Genomic DNA, 17,156 nt, shown 5'->3' with positions numbered 1-17,156 from the left:
AAATTGTAGCCAAGCACCACACTGAGTCAACGGGATGAGCATCGACGGGTCATTATCCGACTGCTACGCGACTGCGAAGTAGTGATCACAATACCCCCAAGTTATTTTACATCTTACTCAATTTTTTCGGGTACAAAGCTCCAGAATTTATCCTCTTTATCACGACCTTATAAGCTACAGACAATAGTAATGTCAAATAATGATCCATCAGAATAAGGTAGTGGAAAAGTATCTCGGGATTCTATAGAGGCAGGATAGTACGGACTGACTGCCACGCATTTAGCTTTTGGGGGAGAAGAAACCGACCGTTTTCTCCTCCCTTAGTTCGCCTCACCTCACGCGAGTAAAGGGCAGAAGAAGGTGCGTTACTTTGGATCCTTCTCTCCAACGACTGTTTCCCCCCTCCCCCCCAAAGATGGGCATAGGGTCAAGTACTAATTGTAATTACATCTAGAGCAGTTATATCTTTCACAACGTCTACTTTCTTTGGGGTTTGTCCACATCAATCATATTCCCTGATCTGCCTCACTCTGCTCAATTGTTATCGAATACAGTGTGCTCGCTCTGTGGTGGCGCCGCAGTTGCGTCTTGCAACCCCGACCCTTCTCGGCCGCCACCATCGACTGCTCGCACGGCCAGATCATTTGCAACCAGCCACCACTCAGCCGTGCACAAACTTCCATGGGAGTTTCGATGTCTTCCCCACGGAGTTCGACTTACGACGCTGCGCTATCTGCGTCTCCGAGAAGGCAGGGGAGATTCCGCCGGTTGGGAATGGTTTGGTCACGCATGAGAGTAAGTCGGCATCAGCCTCCGTTGTCTGTGTTCGGTTTAACATTTGATATGGCAGCATAACGATCTCGTCAAAGATCGAGGCCCTAGTGGATCATCGGGAACGCCGATGGCTGTCCCGAGCTCACAATCTCCGGACCTACCTGCCCCCCCATCCTCGAGCACAGACCCTGATGCCAACCTTCCCACGTCCCGCCACAATATGTTGACGGGTTCTCCAACGGTTGTCTCTCATCCAAGCATAGACGACCTGCCGGTGTTGGAGAAGCTATTGAAAAACATTGATGATGGCCATAAAATCGAGCGGAGTCAGAGCATTACCGTCATCAGCCACAATGAGTACAAGCTCATGGGTGCTAGTGCAGTCTTTGACGATGGCGCAGACGATAACACGGCTGAGTTGGGTGTCATCACAAAACTTGGGATACCCTGGACACGAATTGAAGATTTGCCTGAGAAGCTTCAAAGTCGTATAGGTCTTGTTCAGTACGATGGCACTCGGATTAAGGTCCTCGGCATTGCTGTCATCCAGTGGTCTCTTCGCAACGTCGAAGGCGTTCTCTTCACAACCCCTGTGAAGGTGGTTGAGGATGGCCATGGCCAGGAAATCTTGATCGGTCGTGCCTTCCGTCGAGATCTGCGCAAGGCAATAGCTGAAGTCAAGTATGAGCATGAGAATGGTCCGAGCTGTTTCAACAGAATCGTTCACCAAAGCCCTATCTCCCGGGTCATGCGTCTTCTCAGTAGACCCATCAGCAAGCTCACAGCATCACCACAGCAATGCGGTATTTGAGATTCATCTACTGTGACAAATCTCACGGCTTACCGACGCATTTCGTCGAACTGTGCAGGCGTCTTCACAGCAAGCCTTCCACTTCTGGTTGACTGCTGATAGCACCAGCACCAAGTGCCTCAACCTGATCAGAGATTGCACTCCATCAAAAGGCCACATACCCGTTGATGTGTGAGGAGCATTGAGCCAGTCGGCAAGGTCAAGATTCCAAGCCCTCGATCTAGCATTTGGTGGTAAAAATCGTTGCAGAAACAGGGTTCAATGGGCCCTGATTTTTGGGTTTTCATGACCGATAAGAGCCTCTGGTGTGGGTTTTTCAGTCTCCCACCAGCCTTGACCTATTTATAACCAGTTCAACGACCGCTCACGACACTTTTTCCACAGGCTCTTCTTTGATCATCATTTGGAGGATAGGCACACGGAGGAGCAGGAGGAGCAGGAGGAGCAGGAGGAGCAGGAAGAGGAGATTGATACCATGATAGACTTATGGTTATGAATAATGAAAAAACATCAGCCGCAAGGCATTATTGTAAGCATAGAATTAGGTTGGAAAATAGCATGGCGACGGATTTTCTTGCTTCTTGGGTACGACGCCTTTATTTTCTAGTTGGAGTCATCTGTACGAGGTACAATCTAGGGCAAAGGTGTTGGAGGAGTTTTGGAGAAAGATACTGCGACCCGCCTTCGTTGATTAATATATAGGCATTTGAACGATAGATACCTCGTACCGGGTTACACCCATGCGTCACACCATCATCATGCAAAGCCTATTAAGAACGGCCGAATTGATGACGGCCGTTGGTCATTGGCCGACATTTGCCCTCGTCTTGGAGCGCGTGGCACAGATGAGTCCCAGGTGATTGTGTGCAAGGCCTTTTAGGGTGTGTTTTGAGGCCCGACGGTCCTCCTGTCGATGCGCCAAGATTCTATCAAGAAAATAGGTGGGCTCAACCGGCACAGCGACATGTTTGTGCCTGGTGCAGACTGCATGTGTGACTGGTCAGACCTGTGCGTGCCTGGTCTCGATCTCGGGAAGAGCGGTCACACAAGGATACGGATATGATTCCTCGCATACACACCACTGAGCGATAACTATGGAAAGGATATTTCCAAGTCCAGAAAATGGCTTTGGCTTGCTTTCGGTTTGCTTCCTATAATAATAGTCGCTAACTAACTAGGGACTGTCTGGTCGTTGACAAGACAGATTCCCACTTTGCACGCACAAGTGTCGCTGCTCTTCCGCTCTCCGAACTCAAACTCAACATTGAGATCTTCCTGGTCCAAGTAAAGTGGACTTGTCCTTGTCCTTGTTCCCCATCAATAGCATCGATCGTGAACTGAGCAAGTTCCTGGACCGGCTGAACAGGAGTTCTGGCGAAAAAAAAAAACAAAAAACAGAAAGGCCAAAAGAGTGGGCGTGTGGCAGAGGAGCGAGTTGAGAAGCTCTCCACAGCAATTGAAAGTGATAAAATGGTAAATAAAAGTCGACCGGTCGAGCTCAGTGCAGATATTCTCGGAACCACGAGACGGCGGCGTTCTTGGCCCTTTCGAGGCCCTTTTTCTGGGCCGGGTCGCTGGTATCGCCTCTCGTAGCGAACCCATGGACTAGGCCGGGAAAGTACTGGTAGTCGAAATCGATGTTCAGCGTCGGCAGGACTTTCAGAGAGTACTCCTTGAGTTCGGGGGTGTAGGTCGGATCCGTCTCTGGTGCGATGAGTTGTACCGGCACGCTGATGGCGTCGATCTCGGGTTTCTCGAGCAGAGACGGGTGTGCGGTGGATACGCAGTCGACGAGGTTGTTGCCTGTTTCAATCCATACCACAGTTGTTAAACATGAGTTCGGGTGGTCCAACGGTGGAATCACCCCGCCCCAGAATGCAAACAGAAGGCTTTCCTAGGTGAGGGAAACGATCCAAAACTGACCTTTGGCACCCAGTCGAAAGACGGCCCAACCACCATAGCAGAAGCCAATTGCGCCGACTTTCTTATAGCCCAATTCCTTTTTCAGCGCGGTGGCACAAGCAAAGATCCCCGGCTGCCTGATCTCCTTGCTGTGTCGGCCCAAGAAGGCCATGACGTCGAATGGCTCGCTCTTTACATGTTCGCCTGTCCCAAAGAGGCGGTCGGGAGAGACGATCTCGCCGTCGAAGCTGGAGCCAACGATCGAAGAAGGGTGGAGTCGTCAGCAACCTTTTGACCATTGCGCGAGATGTCCCGATGCTGGATTGATACTGGGTAACGAAAGGGTGCTGTGGTCTTTTTCTTTCGGTCCAATCCAGATACGATACTTACAAATCAGGCAAATACACGGTAACGTCTGCTTCCTCGGCATAGTGGTCGGCTAGCACTCGAGCGTTGGTGAAAGTCCAGCCGAAGATGTCGTGGACGATGAGGACGGCGGCGTCCTTGTTGGTGCCGGTGACATAGGCTTTCTTGCCGGCGAGGGTGGCTTCATGGCCTCGGGGAGTCCCCTCCCATCGGAAGCCAGTAGTGCAGCAGCTCGACATTGTGGGAATCGGGATGTGCGATGATGCGAATCAAGAATTGGAGACGCAGGAAGCCACCTGGTCTGGAATATATAGCGACAAGACAGGAGGGATGGATAAGAGATTTTCTGGATCTGAAAAAGATGGTGAAAGAGGAGGGGCATTTTTAGGAGGGGTCGTTGACCGGGTACGAGTCGTGTGGACCATGAACATGGTGCAATGGACTAGCAAGAGAAGCTAGGTACGAACCGAGTACATATACAGGGAAGAGGGATACTTATCTCCGAAGCACATCTTGCATAACAGGTCGAGAGTCGCAAGGCAACCAATAAGAAAGCGTAGAGACGCCGGAGCCTGATGCCCCATTACCCAAAACAGTCTTTCGAACACGCAGACACTCAGGGCTAGCCTCGTTCGCGACCAGACAAGACAGACATACGGGTGCACATGAACATGATGCATCTTGGACTCGAACCAAGGTCTCCGGGCTACTGTATCGTGCATTAGAATCGCTAGTGGATTAGGTACACCGTAGGCAATGGGCAGTGGGCACGCCATCGATCCAGTTTGCCAGTTCGGAGGCATTTGTGGGTGGGGAGGGAGGGGGGGCGTTTGAAGCCTTTTGTTCTTGGCGTGAAAGGGGGAAATGGGTAAACCGATCGCCCGAATAGCTGGGAACTCAACGCTGTAATTATCGAATTCCACGGTATCCCCGCCTTGACGAGTAAGGAAGTGGGGGATTTGGAATCTCCTGCTGACAAACCCCTTCACTATCCTAGGTGCCTACCGAGAATATGCATCAGGTCCATCTAAATCTTGAATAATGAAGCCCGCTTCACTTTCGTCTGGGTCGGTCAGAGCACAAGCACCCCGTCCAAGCATAATTCGTCCGCTCCATCACCAAGCATACCTCGGATTGTGACGATTACACGCTTTTATCCCCAAATTGACAAGGACCCTCGCACGAAACTACCAATGAGGACGAGGTGCTGGTTTTCTAGCTCCTGAGGTCGCCGGGAATTCGAGGCTCGTCTGTGTTTGCTGAGTGGCTGCTTGGGGACCGAAGGAACGCTTGAATCTCGTATTCACTTCTCCGGGGCATGAGATGAGAGATGAGACCATCTGGGGGAAATCTGGCTTCGGACGCACAGAAGTGTCATCGGGATGCCCCCGAAATTTCACCATTTTGTCGGGGAGTGGGGGGAGCGAAAGGGGGGCCCAATGTGGCAAATGCCTAGGCATGATCGAGTTTGCTCACGGATGCCCTGGACTGCCTGGGTGCCTGGGTGCCCTGAGCGCCCTGTTTCAAGGGAGAGTTTAACCAGAGGTGCTGAGGTTGCACAGCTGTCCAAGGGTTGTGACCATCTCCCTCCCACACTCGACTCTTACTGGTACCCCGCAACCCCGAAGCTCAGCCTAGTTGTACTAAGTGGCCTACTGGCCTCTCAGCCAGTGACGAGGCTCGGCCGACTTCAGGTGCGGTTCCGCCTGAGACGCTCATGTCTGGAACAGCGTTAGCCACTTCACAAACTTCGGAACGGATTCATTACCCTTGTTCTGGGTCAATCACCATCATGGCGCACGCTCCTCTCCCCCCGTCTTCATCCTTTCCCATCCTGAACAACCTTTCTTCAGTCGCTATGCGCCAGTGTGCCTAACAACAACCCATCTGTTGTCACGATGGCTACGCATACAACCACGCTCAGCCAGGGAGCTGGTGCTGCTGCTCGACCTACCGACACCCACGAAACCCAAGGCGTCTCGTCCCGCCGCTTGAAGAAGCGGGAGATCGACCGACGATGCCAGCGTCAAGCTCGCGAACGCACAAAGTCCCGTATTGCCTACCTCGAAGGTCTCGTGGAGGAATTCCGACGCCAGGACTCTAGCGGTCAAGTTGCCACCCTGTTGAAGCAACTGAAAGAGGTGGAATTAGAAAGAGATCTCATGGCGAAGACCCTGAAGGACATACAGAAGGCCATGGACACGCATAAGCTACCCAAGTCGCTCGGCGAAGAGGTGGAAGACAAGAGCACAGTATTCATGGCGACAATGGCCCAGGAAGAGACCAGTGGCGAGCGAGATGCCAGTCTGACGCCTGTCCGAGACGGCCCTCGCCTCCCCTTCCAACGCGAACACACCGACATGCAGTCAGGAGCCAGTCCGACGCAGAATTTCGACCTCGCTACTTTCTCGCCCACACCGAGCTTGCCGCTGCAATCCCAAGATCTCCTTTTTGCACCAGAAGTGGTGCCCTTGCAGTCTGACGAGAGCCATTCTCCCACCCAGGTTATGGTGCAAGCCAAGGGAGAGAAAGAGCCGAACCCGATGCCATGCAACTGGAGCGACAACTGGGCTGCCCCCCGACGATCCTGCTCATGCCACAGTTGCAACGATCGTCAGCCCGGCCGTCGTTCGGTTTGGCGGGGAAACTACTGGCGTTACGCGAACGAGGTGTTAAGCGAACGCTTCGATTGGAACGAGGAAGTGGCTCCAGAATCTGACGATCTGTGCGACGACGTCCCAATCCGTGCTATAATTGAGGGATGGGATGCCGTTGCGAAGCGAGCTCCCCTGCATCCTTCCTGGAAAATCCTGCGCCGGATCGACCAGACGCTGTTCGCCAAGTGTCCCAACACCGAGCGTCTCGCCATCATGCGAGCCATGCATACCCTGCTGCAATTCCATACCGCCTCAACCTCTGATCGTTACGCACGACTCCCGCCATGGTACATGCGTCGCCCGTCTCAGAAGATCGCGCACTCGTACGCCATCGACTACTTTGCATGGCCTGGTGTTCGGGAACGTTTCATCTTCAACGAACACGACTATTGCGGCAACGACTTTTGGCATTTGTTCTGCAAATCCTTCCGCATTCTCTGGCCATACGAATTTCGGGACTGCTACACGCGAGAAATCGAGACTGGACTCTACAAGTTCTCCCCGACGTTTGACCAGCGACTGAAGGACATCAAGTGTTGGACCATGGGGCCAGACATCTTTCAGAGGTTCCCCGAGTTGTATAGTGATATGCCAGCGTTCAATCACATCCCCAAGTCTCCATGTTCATCTCCCAGCGGCATGATGCACACGCGGATGCAGGCCCAGGCACAGAATGCTAGGTTACCGCTACCAGCTTCGTCGCCAAAGGCAAAACAGACGCGGACACAGACGGGCTACGTTATTGAGGAGGAAGAGGAAGATGTCAAACCGCCCGCAGTAGGCAGCCAATTTATTCCCGTTGAGAGCCTGCATGCGCACGTCGTTCAGCCACCTCAGCAACATCATCAAGAACAGCATCACCAGCTACCTCACCAACATATGTCGTCGCTCAATCCACATACGTATAACCCGGCCGACTTCAACCCGATAATGGCGCTCGACGCTTTCGCCTATGGTGCGATCAGTGAAGCAGACTTTGCATCTGCATACCATTCTGAACCTATGGAGGGTTACCCGAACCTGATTTTTTGAGACAGGTGGTCTTTTCTGATGTACCATCTTCTTGATGCCTGATCATGCCACGGCTGGAGACATGACCTGGGACAACATGGCACAAAAAGTGTAGCACCCGCGAGAGGTGATCCTAGGATCAAAAGCGAAGTGATTCCAGACGGATCAGTCTATTGATATGGGAGAATCACCTATTCTCCAAGCGCTCACTGACGATCCAGAATGTGCGACAACGCTGTATGGTTTCAGTTCCAAAAGAAATCAGCCAAGATACCCTCCTAATGCTCTCATGTTGCCATCCGTTTGGGAACCGAGTCTCAGTTGGTGCATGATTTACAGGCTCAGAGGGAGTAAGGCATTGTTTGCTACCCAACATGAATCAATAAGATTGATCCAGATCCAGAGAAGAACGTCTTCTTCTCTTTCGATCTGTTCGAGCTCCATCACTGTACACGGCCGTCACAGCTCTCATAGGCGCGAACATACGCAGACAACAAAGCAACACCGCTAACGCAGCCATCTTCTCCCAATTCGGCATGATCATCCATCACCTCTGCGTCGGCTGCACGTGTTACTCCTCGGCGGAGTCAAGGTCATATTGCGTCCGGCGCCCCGAACCATGTGCACGTTCACCTCTCCCAGAAGGTCTGAATTGTCCGGAATGCGTCGCCGGGCGTGACGTGACGATTGTGCCACGTTGAATTATTTCCGACGTGTGCTTCTGTCGGCGGGCGAGGACTTGTCGCACGTTGAGGACGAGCCGTCGTTGATACCCCAGGACGGCGAGTGTGCCCTTTTGGGATCTCATTCAAGATCAGGGCAAGTTGTCGATGCGCGCGGCTGACGACTGCGAGGAAAAGGACTTGTTAAGATGCTGATACCGGGTTATCTCTCTTCGTATCAGGAAAATATCTAGCAACGAGTCCAATGGAGAGACGTCTTCTACGGTCAAAACCGTTAAAGGACGAATATGATCACACTGTAAATTACGCAAGGAACACGGGGGAGAGGACTATTCATGCTAGAAGTCCATCCACACGGTATAGACCTATTGTTGTACCTCTCACTATCTACATACAAATATAGGTAGGAGCTACATATACACACACACAAAAGATGTACCCAGATACGGGTTGACCATGTACTTCTTACCTATGTACCCTGTACCCATGTACCTACCAACGGTTCCATACGTCTCTAAGTCACTTAAGCCAGTCAGTTGGTAACCCCAATCATCCGTCATCCGTCCCTCGTCTGAGTAAGTCCTACTTAGTAACTGGTGTATACTACAGGCTAAGTGAAGGACTGATCGAGAGCGAGGGCGAGGGGTGAGGACAAGGTGAAAGTTGAGAATGAACTGCTCAATACCAATATCGATACCGACATCAAAGATCAAGATCCAAATCGAGTTCAATGCAGTCAACTACAATACAATGCCCTCCTTAACCATGGAGGTCACTGGCCGTCGGATAAGCATGTCCGTCGTGCCGTAGCGCATACATACATGCACGCATACATACATGGATAAAACTAATACTCCATCTCATTCAGGAGACAGAGTCATTGTCATCTTCATATCTTACAAGGGAATACCAGCCACTAAATAAACTACCTTCTCCTCAAGCTTTTGTTGCCTTGCCTTGGACGTCGCTATCGCGCACTCAGTCCACCAAAAGATATAATCATGCAAATGCATCCTCCCGGTCAGCCCATATGTCCTCCAACTCATTAAAGCTGCTGAAATGCACGGGCCGGTGCAAGTCGTCGTAGAACCGTCGCGGCGTGTCAATCTTGACGTACACGGGCCTCTTCTCCACCGTCGAAAACTGCGCCCCCATGAAACTGTAGTTCCACACGTCCGTCTCGGGGACCAGGAAATAGCCCCGGATCTTGTCAGACAGGAGGAGTTGCGTCTTGACTCCAAACGAGGTCGAAAAGCCCGCAGGACTGTCCGACTGCGTGTCCTTGTTCGAGGCCCCCCACGCGTATCCTTGTGGAGTAAGTGTCCAGGAGCTGAGTGACACCGATCCCGGCGTGAACGAGACTGTCAACGTGATGGTCTTCTTGTCCCAGCTGGGATGTTGTGCCATCAGGCGAGAGTGCATCGTCACATCCGCCGCAGTCATGTACGATGTCTCATTCCCACTCACGGTGTGGATGATTCCGAGTGGCTCCATGGTCTTGAGATACTCATGTTGTGGTAGCTGATGCGGTAACTGCACCTCTCGTGTAGATCCAACCTGCGGCACCATCACGATAGTGCGGATCTCCTTGACCTGATCATTGTCTGGTGGTGACGAGCCGTAGAGATATCCCGCCACCTGGACACGCAGATCTGCAATCGCGATGAATTTCTTGAGTATGTTCTTGGGGAGTACATACGTGTACGAGTCCTCCGATTCGTGAATATCATCGCTCGAGATGTAGATGTTGTTCGCACGCGTCCTTAGGTTCGACGTCGCAATCGCCCGTGTCCGCCATTCCGTCTTGGAGGCGAACGACTGTTGCTCGTATTGCGAGGTCGTCGTTACAATAATCTCCTCTCCGCGAACGTTCTGAGTCTTGGTGGTCACCGCAGTCAGTTGTTGTTGGTCTTGTTGCTGCTTTTCAATCTCCGCCGCTTGCTGGCGTTGCATCGACGGCGCCGAGATCTCCATACCCAGGATAATGTCTCGCACTTCACTGCTGGTGAGGGATTGGACGTTGACATTGTTTTTCTTGCCGTAATCGTTCAAGATAAGATCTCGAAGCTGAACCTCGACTTTGATCCAGTCTTCGTCCGACAGAGTAGGCCAGATGTGATGTGCTTGAGTGATGACCGTCTTGTCGGGTCGGAGAAGCAGCTTCGTCTTGTCCGTGTTCACATGCAGAGCGCGGAGAATAAGGATCAATCTCGAAAAGGCCGTGTACGACGATATCGACTTCAACCAGTCGTCGTACAAATTGAACAGAACCATCTGCGGCTCCTTGGCTTGCAGAATCATATCGGCCAACTTTTCCACCTTCATCGCAGCCTGGAATGGCAGCTGGAGCTCCGAAGCTCGAATCGAAACGTTCGGGAAGTCCAACAAGTGAACTTCAAGCGGATCGAGGAGACCTTTGCGAGTGACAATGAGCTGTTTGGGCTGTTCTTCGACAGGCAGAGACCTGATCAAGGCCGCGACTTCTTCCGCAGTTTTCCATTTAGCCAATTGCCCGAGACGCTTTTGACCAGCCCACACACTGGTGTGGATGATCTTCAAGAAGAGCTGTCCAGTCTTGGGATTGAACACGAAAACGGCGCCGTTGATAGGTTTCGTCGTCAGATTGCCCTCGAATGTCTTGTGAATCGTCACCCGGTACACATTTGTGTCATCAATGAACAGTTGAGTTTGGTTGCTGAACAGTTCCGAGTAGTTCTGCGAGTTCAAGAACTCTTGAGTGCTTTCAGACGCGTACAGCTGTAGACCTTTCCTGATGCGTTCGCGGAGCACGTAAAGGGCTGGATTTGCTTTCATGATCTTGGCCATTGCCTGCTGCACCAACGCCTTCAACCCAGGGAAATATTGTCCATATGCAGAGTACAGGTTGTATGCGAGGTCAATACCGACCATCAGACCTGTCGCCGAAGGGTAGATGCTCATGCTGTCAGTGGTATAGTCGAGATATTTAGCCCGGACGTAGCGTTCAATGTCGTGAGAATCGTAGTCACCATACCGCAATTGAACGTCAACCCAGAATTTGTTGGTTGTCGTGGCTTCAATCTGATCTTTCGTGTCGAAGAGGAGAGAAGGTCGAGTCACATTCCACTTGTGACTGGCCAACAGTAGGATATCCGCACAGGAGCTGTTCATTTTGTACGATTTTCGAGGGTGGATCGTCTCCTTCTGCACGGTCTCAATGCCTAATTGCTCCAGCTCCTGGTCGAAAACTTGACACAAGTCCATGACAACGGATTCGTGGATTTTCTGCCACAAATGGGCACGGAAGATCTGACTAGAAGTATTCGTTAGTATGTGCTACGAGGGACGGAGTGGGAAAGACTTACATCAAACTAATCTTCAGCGTAGGAATCTTGCCGTGAAGGAAAATGCCGGTCAAATCAAGCTGCACCTGGAAACCAACGTAGACATTTGCTCTGTTGATAGTTGGCGACCACCATAGGGTGAAGCGACGGTTGGGAATTTGGTTCAAACCAGAACGTTGGGCGTTTGTGAGTTTCTTGAATTTCATAGACTCCTCAAAGCCGCTGTTGTGGAGCACGAGGTAATCATGGCGAAGGTAGAGTTGATCCTTGTCAACGCGGAAACCAGCCCATTTGGTGGGTTCGGACTCGAGGGAAATATCCTCAACGACAAAGCTATGGACTTCTGGGTCGACTTCCACAGTGTGCTTTGGCGCCGCGAATCCAGGTGATCGGAAAAGCCGGTATTGGGCCCTCTGGGTTGGGTTCAGCCCCGCAAATTCTGCCGCCGTGATTTCAACAGTTTCATAGCGTTGAGTGGGCTTGATGAAACTCTCAGACCGTTTTCTGTCAGAGCTGGACTGGCACGAGTCCTCGATATCGCCTTCCGCCCCCTGTTGATGGTGAGGGAGGTGGGAGCCGTCGTGCTGGTTCTCACTGCTCTTCTGGTGATAGAATACCAGGATGTGGTTCGATGTGACGACGAGGTCTTCCACATCGGATTCGATCTTGATACGATACAAACGATCCTTTCCGTTCACAATATTGAACGCGCGACGAGGACCACCATCAGGTCCCAGAAGCAGATCTCCTTCCACGACATCTTCGACAGCGACCTGGGAGCCGTCATACCGCAGCAGCATGGTACCATTGGCGAGACATGCTCTCTCCCAGAAAAGACCTTCCCAAGATGGGAATGCTGTTGCCTTGAACAGAGTATGTTCCAAAATAGTCTCGACACCGCCCAACGCTTGGATGACATCGGTCCTATAGGCGTTCAGATTCCACAGTTTCCCATCGTGTCTCTGACTCGTCCACCAGAAAGGGTTGCTCTTCATCAACTGGTATTGCTTAAACTCTGTCCGGGCTCTGAAGCCTTTGTCGAAGCTTAGAGTGCTCCGGTCTTTCTGGAACAGAGTATTGATACGCGGCAGACCTCTATCCCAGCTGTCCTCGAGATCTTCGAGAGTAAGTCTTCGATTCTGCTGGTTGGCTTCCAACCGCTTCTGAGAATATTCGGTCCACACGCGCTGAGAATCGATGAACTCAGCCTCCCACGGAATGATATATCGGAAGATGTTGGGAATAAGAGTTTCCTCGTCATGGGTCATGCCGGCTCGATAATGAGTGACACCAGTATCTGTTTGCTTGGACCATCGTTTATCGCTAGTCGGGATCAAAATGTGAGAACCTGAGATCATGCCCAAACCGCCGAGCTCCTTGGGCGTATAGAAAACAGCCGGGGGGAAACGAGAAGGCATTTTAGAGTTCAGGCCGATCTTTACACGAGTTTGGATCTTGGTCTCGCATTTGACAATGGTGTCCAGCAAGTTGACAGTAGACACGGCAGCCTCTCGGTAGTAGGTGAACAGGGCAATCAGGGTCGTGTTCCACTTGTTTGCGATCTTGGTAAATGTCGTTGAGCCCGAAGACATCAAGATCTGCCTAATGCGGTTGTTGAACTTCTGGATATCTTCTTCGGTGACCTGGAGGAAAGCGTACGCAGTCCTCTCTTTGGTTTCGTTGTTGGCGAGAGCCCAAACGCTGTCTTTGATCGGGAATTCATCGTTCTGGTTGCGGATTTTTGGCAAAATCCTGACTTCGAAGCCGCACATTGAGTATAACAAATTGGGATTGTCCCGGGAATAGACGCTTGCGAACGTGTCATCCCATTCAATCGTGGTGATTGAACGAGGCAGTCTGTTCTTCAAATCCCAGAATACGGCCCGGCCGAGATTGACATCGTGTCTCATCAGCCGCATTCTAGAATCTCGAGGCCAGCATTTCTTGTTCTTATACCCAATCACGTTCTCAAAGTTCGGATCGGGCTGCTCAGTCAAGAAGCGCTGGATCAAATCCTTAGACTCCTCTGCAGTGAATCTGAAAAAGACCCAGATTTTGTCGATATATCGTGTGTACAACCGAATGGGATGTCTGGTCTCCGTCTCTCTGTCCCGGAATTGCAAGAAGTCGTTAGGGCTCTGAGGCGGTCCAGCGAGCTCGCTCGCTCGTTGGAGGCCCAGGAGGAGAAGATCGATAACCAGTCCGTAGTACTGGAAGACGAAGCCTGAGAACTGAAGGCCTCTAATCATGCCGTAGCTATTCGTGTGGTTCATATCTTTGTAATTCAGCTGCACATTATTTTTCGACGTGATGTAGTCCGCCAGATTGTGATCCATAATGAGTCGAAGCAGACGGTTGAGCAAAGTCAAATCAATCTTCTCGTAGACCTTGGAAAGCTGCGTTTCGATCATGACGTTACATTCTCCATCTGCAGTCTCCCAGACATTTGTCAGGTTGTTGATCCCTTGAGCCCATTTGTAGACCAAAAGGGGTGGGACCTCTGAATCTGAAGGCTTGACCCACGATGGGAAGAGATGCCGGGTGTCAGCCTGGTACCAGAGATACTGGTCAAGATATGCATCGGTAATTTTCTCAATGGGCTCAACGTCGTATACCGGGTTTATTGAGCTGTAGTTGTCGTTCATGTCGATGCCGACTTCTTTGAATGCTCGTTGAGTCAACAAGAAACGCTTGATTCGAGCAAGGGTAGTTCCTGGCGAATCGTAAGCCTGTTCGATCAAGGCCAGCTCTTCTCTCTGACTCTGGTTCAGTCTGCCCTTAACAGAGTAGGCTTCCCTAAGTCTTTCCAAGGCCAGAATGAGAATCTTCGTGTCATGCTTGTAAGACACGCTGGGGAAGGGAATGGGCGAGAATTTTCGTGATTCAAGCCAATGGACGGTGGTCGTATAAATGGCGACGGCTTCCTCCGAGGAAACATAAGGACCGTCTTTCATGTAGTTATGCTGCCTTTCTTGTTCAGCTTTCAGCCATAGTCGGGTGAGGCGACCAAGGTTCTTCTTGGCTACTGTCTTGTCGACGGTTGCACCTCTTCTGATACGCTCTCGGTTATAATGAGCCACAGAAATCCACCAGTCAGCCTTGCTCTTGACATATCGCAGGATGATGTTCTCGATCGGAGCAGGTAACCCTGGGACTTTCCAGGGAATATTGCTCTTCCAGCATCGCCACGCTTCGGAAAGATGCTGGAGCACGGTATTGACCTTGTTCTGTCTAATACCTTCGGGCATCATATCCATCAAGTCTGCCATGACCGAAGCTCGAAGTTCAAGGTCAAAGTGGGACTCCACGCGTTGTTTTGTGACTGTCTTTGCCACGCCCTTGCTGTGTCGGCCTTCGAATTGTCTCGACAACAAGTTCCCGAGCCATCGTTCAAGCAGAGGAATAATGCCACGCATAAAGAAGAGCCAAACTCTCCACGCCGGGGCCCAGAAGCCGCAACCTGGACCTTTTCCAACTGGACCAGAATTGAAGCGATAATAGATCAAGTGTTTCAGGTCTTTGCACGATCTGATCTGATGCATGAGCTTGTATTTGTACCGGTACATTCCAGTCAATTGTCCGACGTGGTTGAAAGCATAGAGAATTCCGTCAGCTAGTTGAAATGCATCGATGTTGCCAAGTCTGTATTGGACCTGCGCGTCGACGATGAGCTTGGTGAGCCTCAGAATCTCTCGCATCAAGTGGAACGCGTTGCCGAATCTTGATTTCTTACGCTCCTTTGTCGTCAGAGTTTTGACGGGTTTAAGGTTGAAGTTGTAGTCCAAATGGAGATACGTCAAATTCTTCCGGTGGATCAGAAGATTTAGCATATTGAATCCTTGTCGACAGACCTGTAAACCCGCCTCTACCCAGTCGATGGTCGTTTGCTGGAAGAACTTGGTGGACTTCAGCGTCTTGAGAAGGTCTTGTTTGTTCTGCGCCTTGGGCTTCTTTCTATGCAGCTCATTCAGAACGTAGGTCTTCAATAACTTCTGATATGACACTCGGACTTTGACCGGCTGGCCGGGCGGGCAGTGTTCCAAATACCACTGCTTGACCAGAGGGACATCCTGGGCACGAACCATTTTTCCGGATCTCCGATCAAATGGGAAAGGAGCCCACCACAAAGCGATAGCAGAAGCTGTCTCGCTGGTGTACAGCTCCTCGTCCGCGAGGAATGGCTCAACATTGCCTGGAAGCTCGAATTCATCGTCTTCGTTATTGCCTTCGCCAAAGATCTCATCCTCATGGCTGACAGTAATGTTCTTTGGCGCCACTGACCGTGAAGAGATGGGATTGATGACAGGATCAAAATAGAAGGCAGGCAAGTTGGGATCCTCTGATCTGACGTAGACAACCTGAGGGTGGGAGTACCATGAAAGTTTCACACTTCGCGGCAGCGAGTTGTAGAGATAAGGGAACGCGACTCTGTATTCCGTCCGGATTGGTGCGCGGAAGATAATCCGATCAATTGCGTTGAATTCGCCGAAATCCTCGTCGTTGGGGTCAATGTCTTTGTACAACGGCTCGAACCGGGGTCCACCAGGGATGGCCACATTAAGGGCTTTTGCGGTGAAGAAACTTTCACGATCGAACATGTGGAAGTAATTCTTGTCCACAACATCGCTCAGGAGCTGGTGAGACAGTCGATAAAGGGTAGCCATTTGTGGCAATGTCAAGTTCCACGTCTTGTAACTCGGACCATTGACGTGTGGCGTGTCCAGAAGAGGCCGGTGGTCATAGAACCATTCGTACACAGGGCCATCCTCATTCTCATCCAGTTCCATCTGAATAGGTTCGAGGGGCTCGACATCCTCGATGTTTTCCGACCAAGACAGCGGTGGTTCTTCGTCGTCGAAAGGAGGAAAACGCATGCGCTTGAAGTGTCTCCTGTCGCTCTTCTCTCGTCTCATCGAAACCCACATGGTTGCCCACTGCGCGTGAAAAACAGGCTCGATGACCCGGGGAATTTCATTCACGAGTGTCAGACACCCGTTGACATGATACAACACTTTGACTTCCCTCGCGCTCTCCCAAGGCATGGGCATGTTTTCCAACAGCTTGAAGACGGCGTGTGGCATGTATTTCAACGCGCCCAGATAACTTCTTTTGTCGCTGCTGAACTTCTTCTGGCTGACGTCGCCAATGTCCTTGACAATCTTCCTCAGATGTTCCGGCGGCATATCGGCCTTTTGGGTTTCCACAAAGCCGCCCTTCCTCTTTTCACCATACCGATTGCGCTGCGTGCGGAGCCACTCCTTCTTTTTCTGTGCAAACTTTGCTACACGAGGGTCGACGGGAGGACGATAACCCGGAGGTGGAGGAGCCATCCCAGGGGGAGGCGGAGGCGGCAATCCAGCACCCCATCCTGGCGGAGGAGGGGGCGGTATCGAAGCCATGCTATCGTTGGGCGGATGATGGTGACTGTCGCGATAGAGAAGATGAACTCGTGGTTCGGTCTCAAGAGAGATGTTTAAAAGTCGCTTACCATTTACGACACGTGTTCTGCCCTCTCCTTCGGCCTCGGGGGCGAACTTATCTGCTCGTAGATACTCAGATCTATCATCCACCAGCTGGAGGCCTTAGTGGATGAACTGAGTGCGACAATTGTTGACCTGCGAAGCGGGCG

The 17,156-nt window shown here is 51.5% G+C and overlaps 4 protein-coding genes across 4 annotated transcripts; 2 read left to right on the top strand and 2 right to left on the bottom strand.

Moving 5' to 3' along the window:
* Positions 1–901: 901 nt before the first annotated feature.
* Positions 902–1,585, top strand: AYO21_09346 (hypothetical protein; the record flags this gene model as incomplete). The annotated part of the gene is made up of 1 exon (XM_022659282.1): positions 902–1,585. The coding sequence occupies one exon, from the start codon at positions 902–904 to the stop codon at positions 1,583–1,585; it is 684 nt and encodes a 227-aa protein (XP_022508405.1).
* Positions 1,586–3,083: 1,498 nt separating this feature from the next.
* On the bottom strand, positions 3,084–4,092 carry AYO21_09345 (hypothetical protein; the record flags this gene model as incomplete). Its single annotated transcript, XM_022659281.1, has 3 exons — positions 3,084–3,388; positions 3,509–3,735; positions 3,878–4,092. The coding sequence occupies 3 exons, from the start codon at positions 4,090–4,092 to the stop codon at positions 3,084–3,086; spliced, it is 747 nt and encodes a 248-aa protein (XP_022508404.1).
* A 1,659-nt stretch (positions 4,093–5,751) lies between these two features.
* On the top strand, positions 5,752–7,542 carry AYO21_09344 (hypothetical protein; the record flags this gene model as incomplete). Its single annotated transcript, XM_022659280.1, has 1 exon — positions 5,752–7,542. The coding sequence occupies one exon, from the start codon at positions 5,752–5,754 to the stop codon at positions 7,540–7,542; it is 1,791 nt and encodes a 596-aa protein (XP_022508403.1).
* A 1,661-nt stretch (positions 7,543–9,203) lies between these two features.
* On the bottom strand, positions 9,204–16,926 carry AYO21_09343 (pre-mRNA-processing-splicing factor 8; the record flags this gene model as incomplete). Its single annotated transcript, XM_022659279.1, has 2 exons — positions 9,204–11,496; positions 11,549–16,926. 2 exons carry the CDS (start codon positions 16,924–16,926, stop codon positions 9,204–9,206), a joined length of 7,671 nt encoding a protein of 2,556 aa, XP_022508402.1.
* Between the last annotated feature and the right edge of the window lie 230 nt (positions 16,927–17,156).

Source organism: Fonsecaea monophora (assembly GCF_001642475.1).
Source record: "Fonsecaea monophora strain CBS 269.37 chromosome Unknown Scaff91, whole genome shotgun sequence".
Lineage (NCBI taxonomy): Eukaryota > Fungi > Ascomycota > Eurotiomycetes > Chaetothyriales > Herpotrichiellaceae > Fonsecaea > Fonsecaea monophora.
Note: the sequence above shows the minus strand (reverse complement) of the source record. Positions and strands in the feature narration are given on the sequence as shown.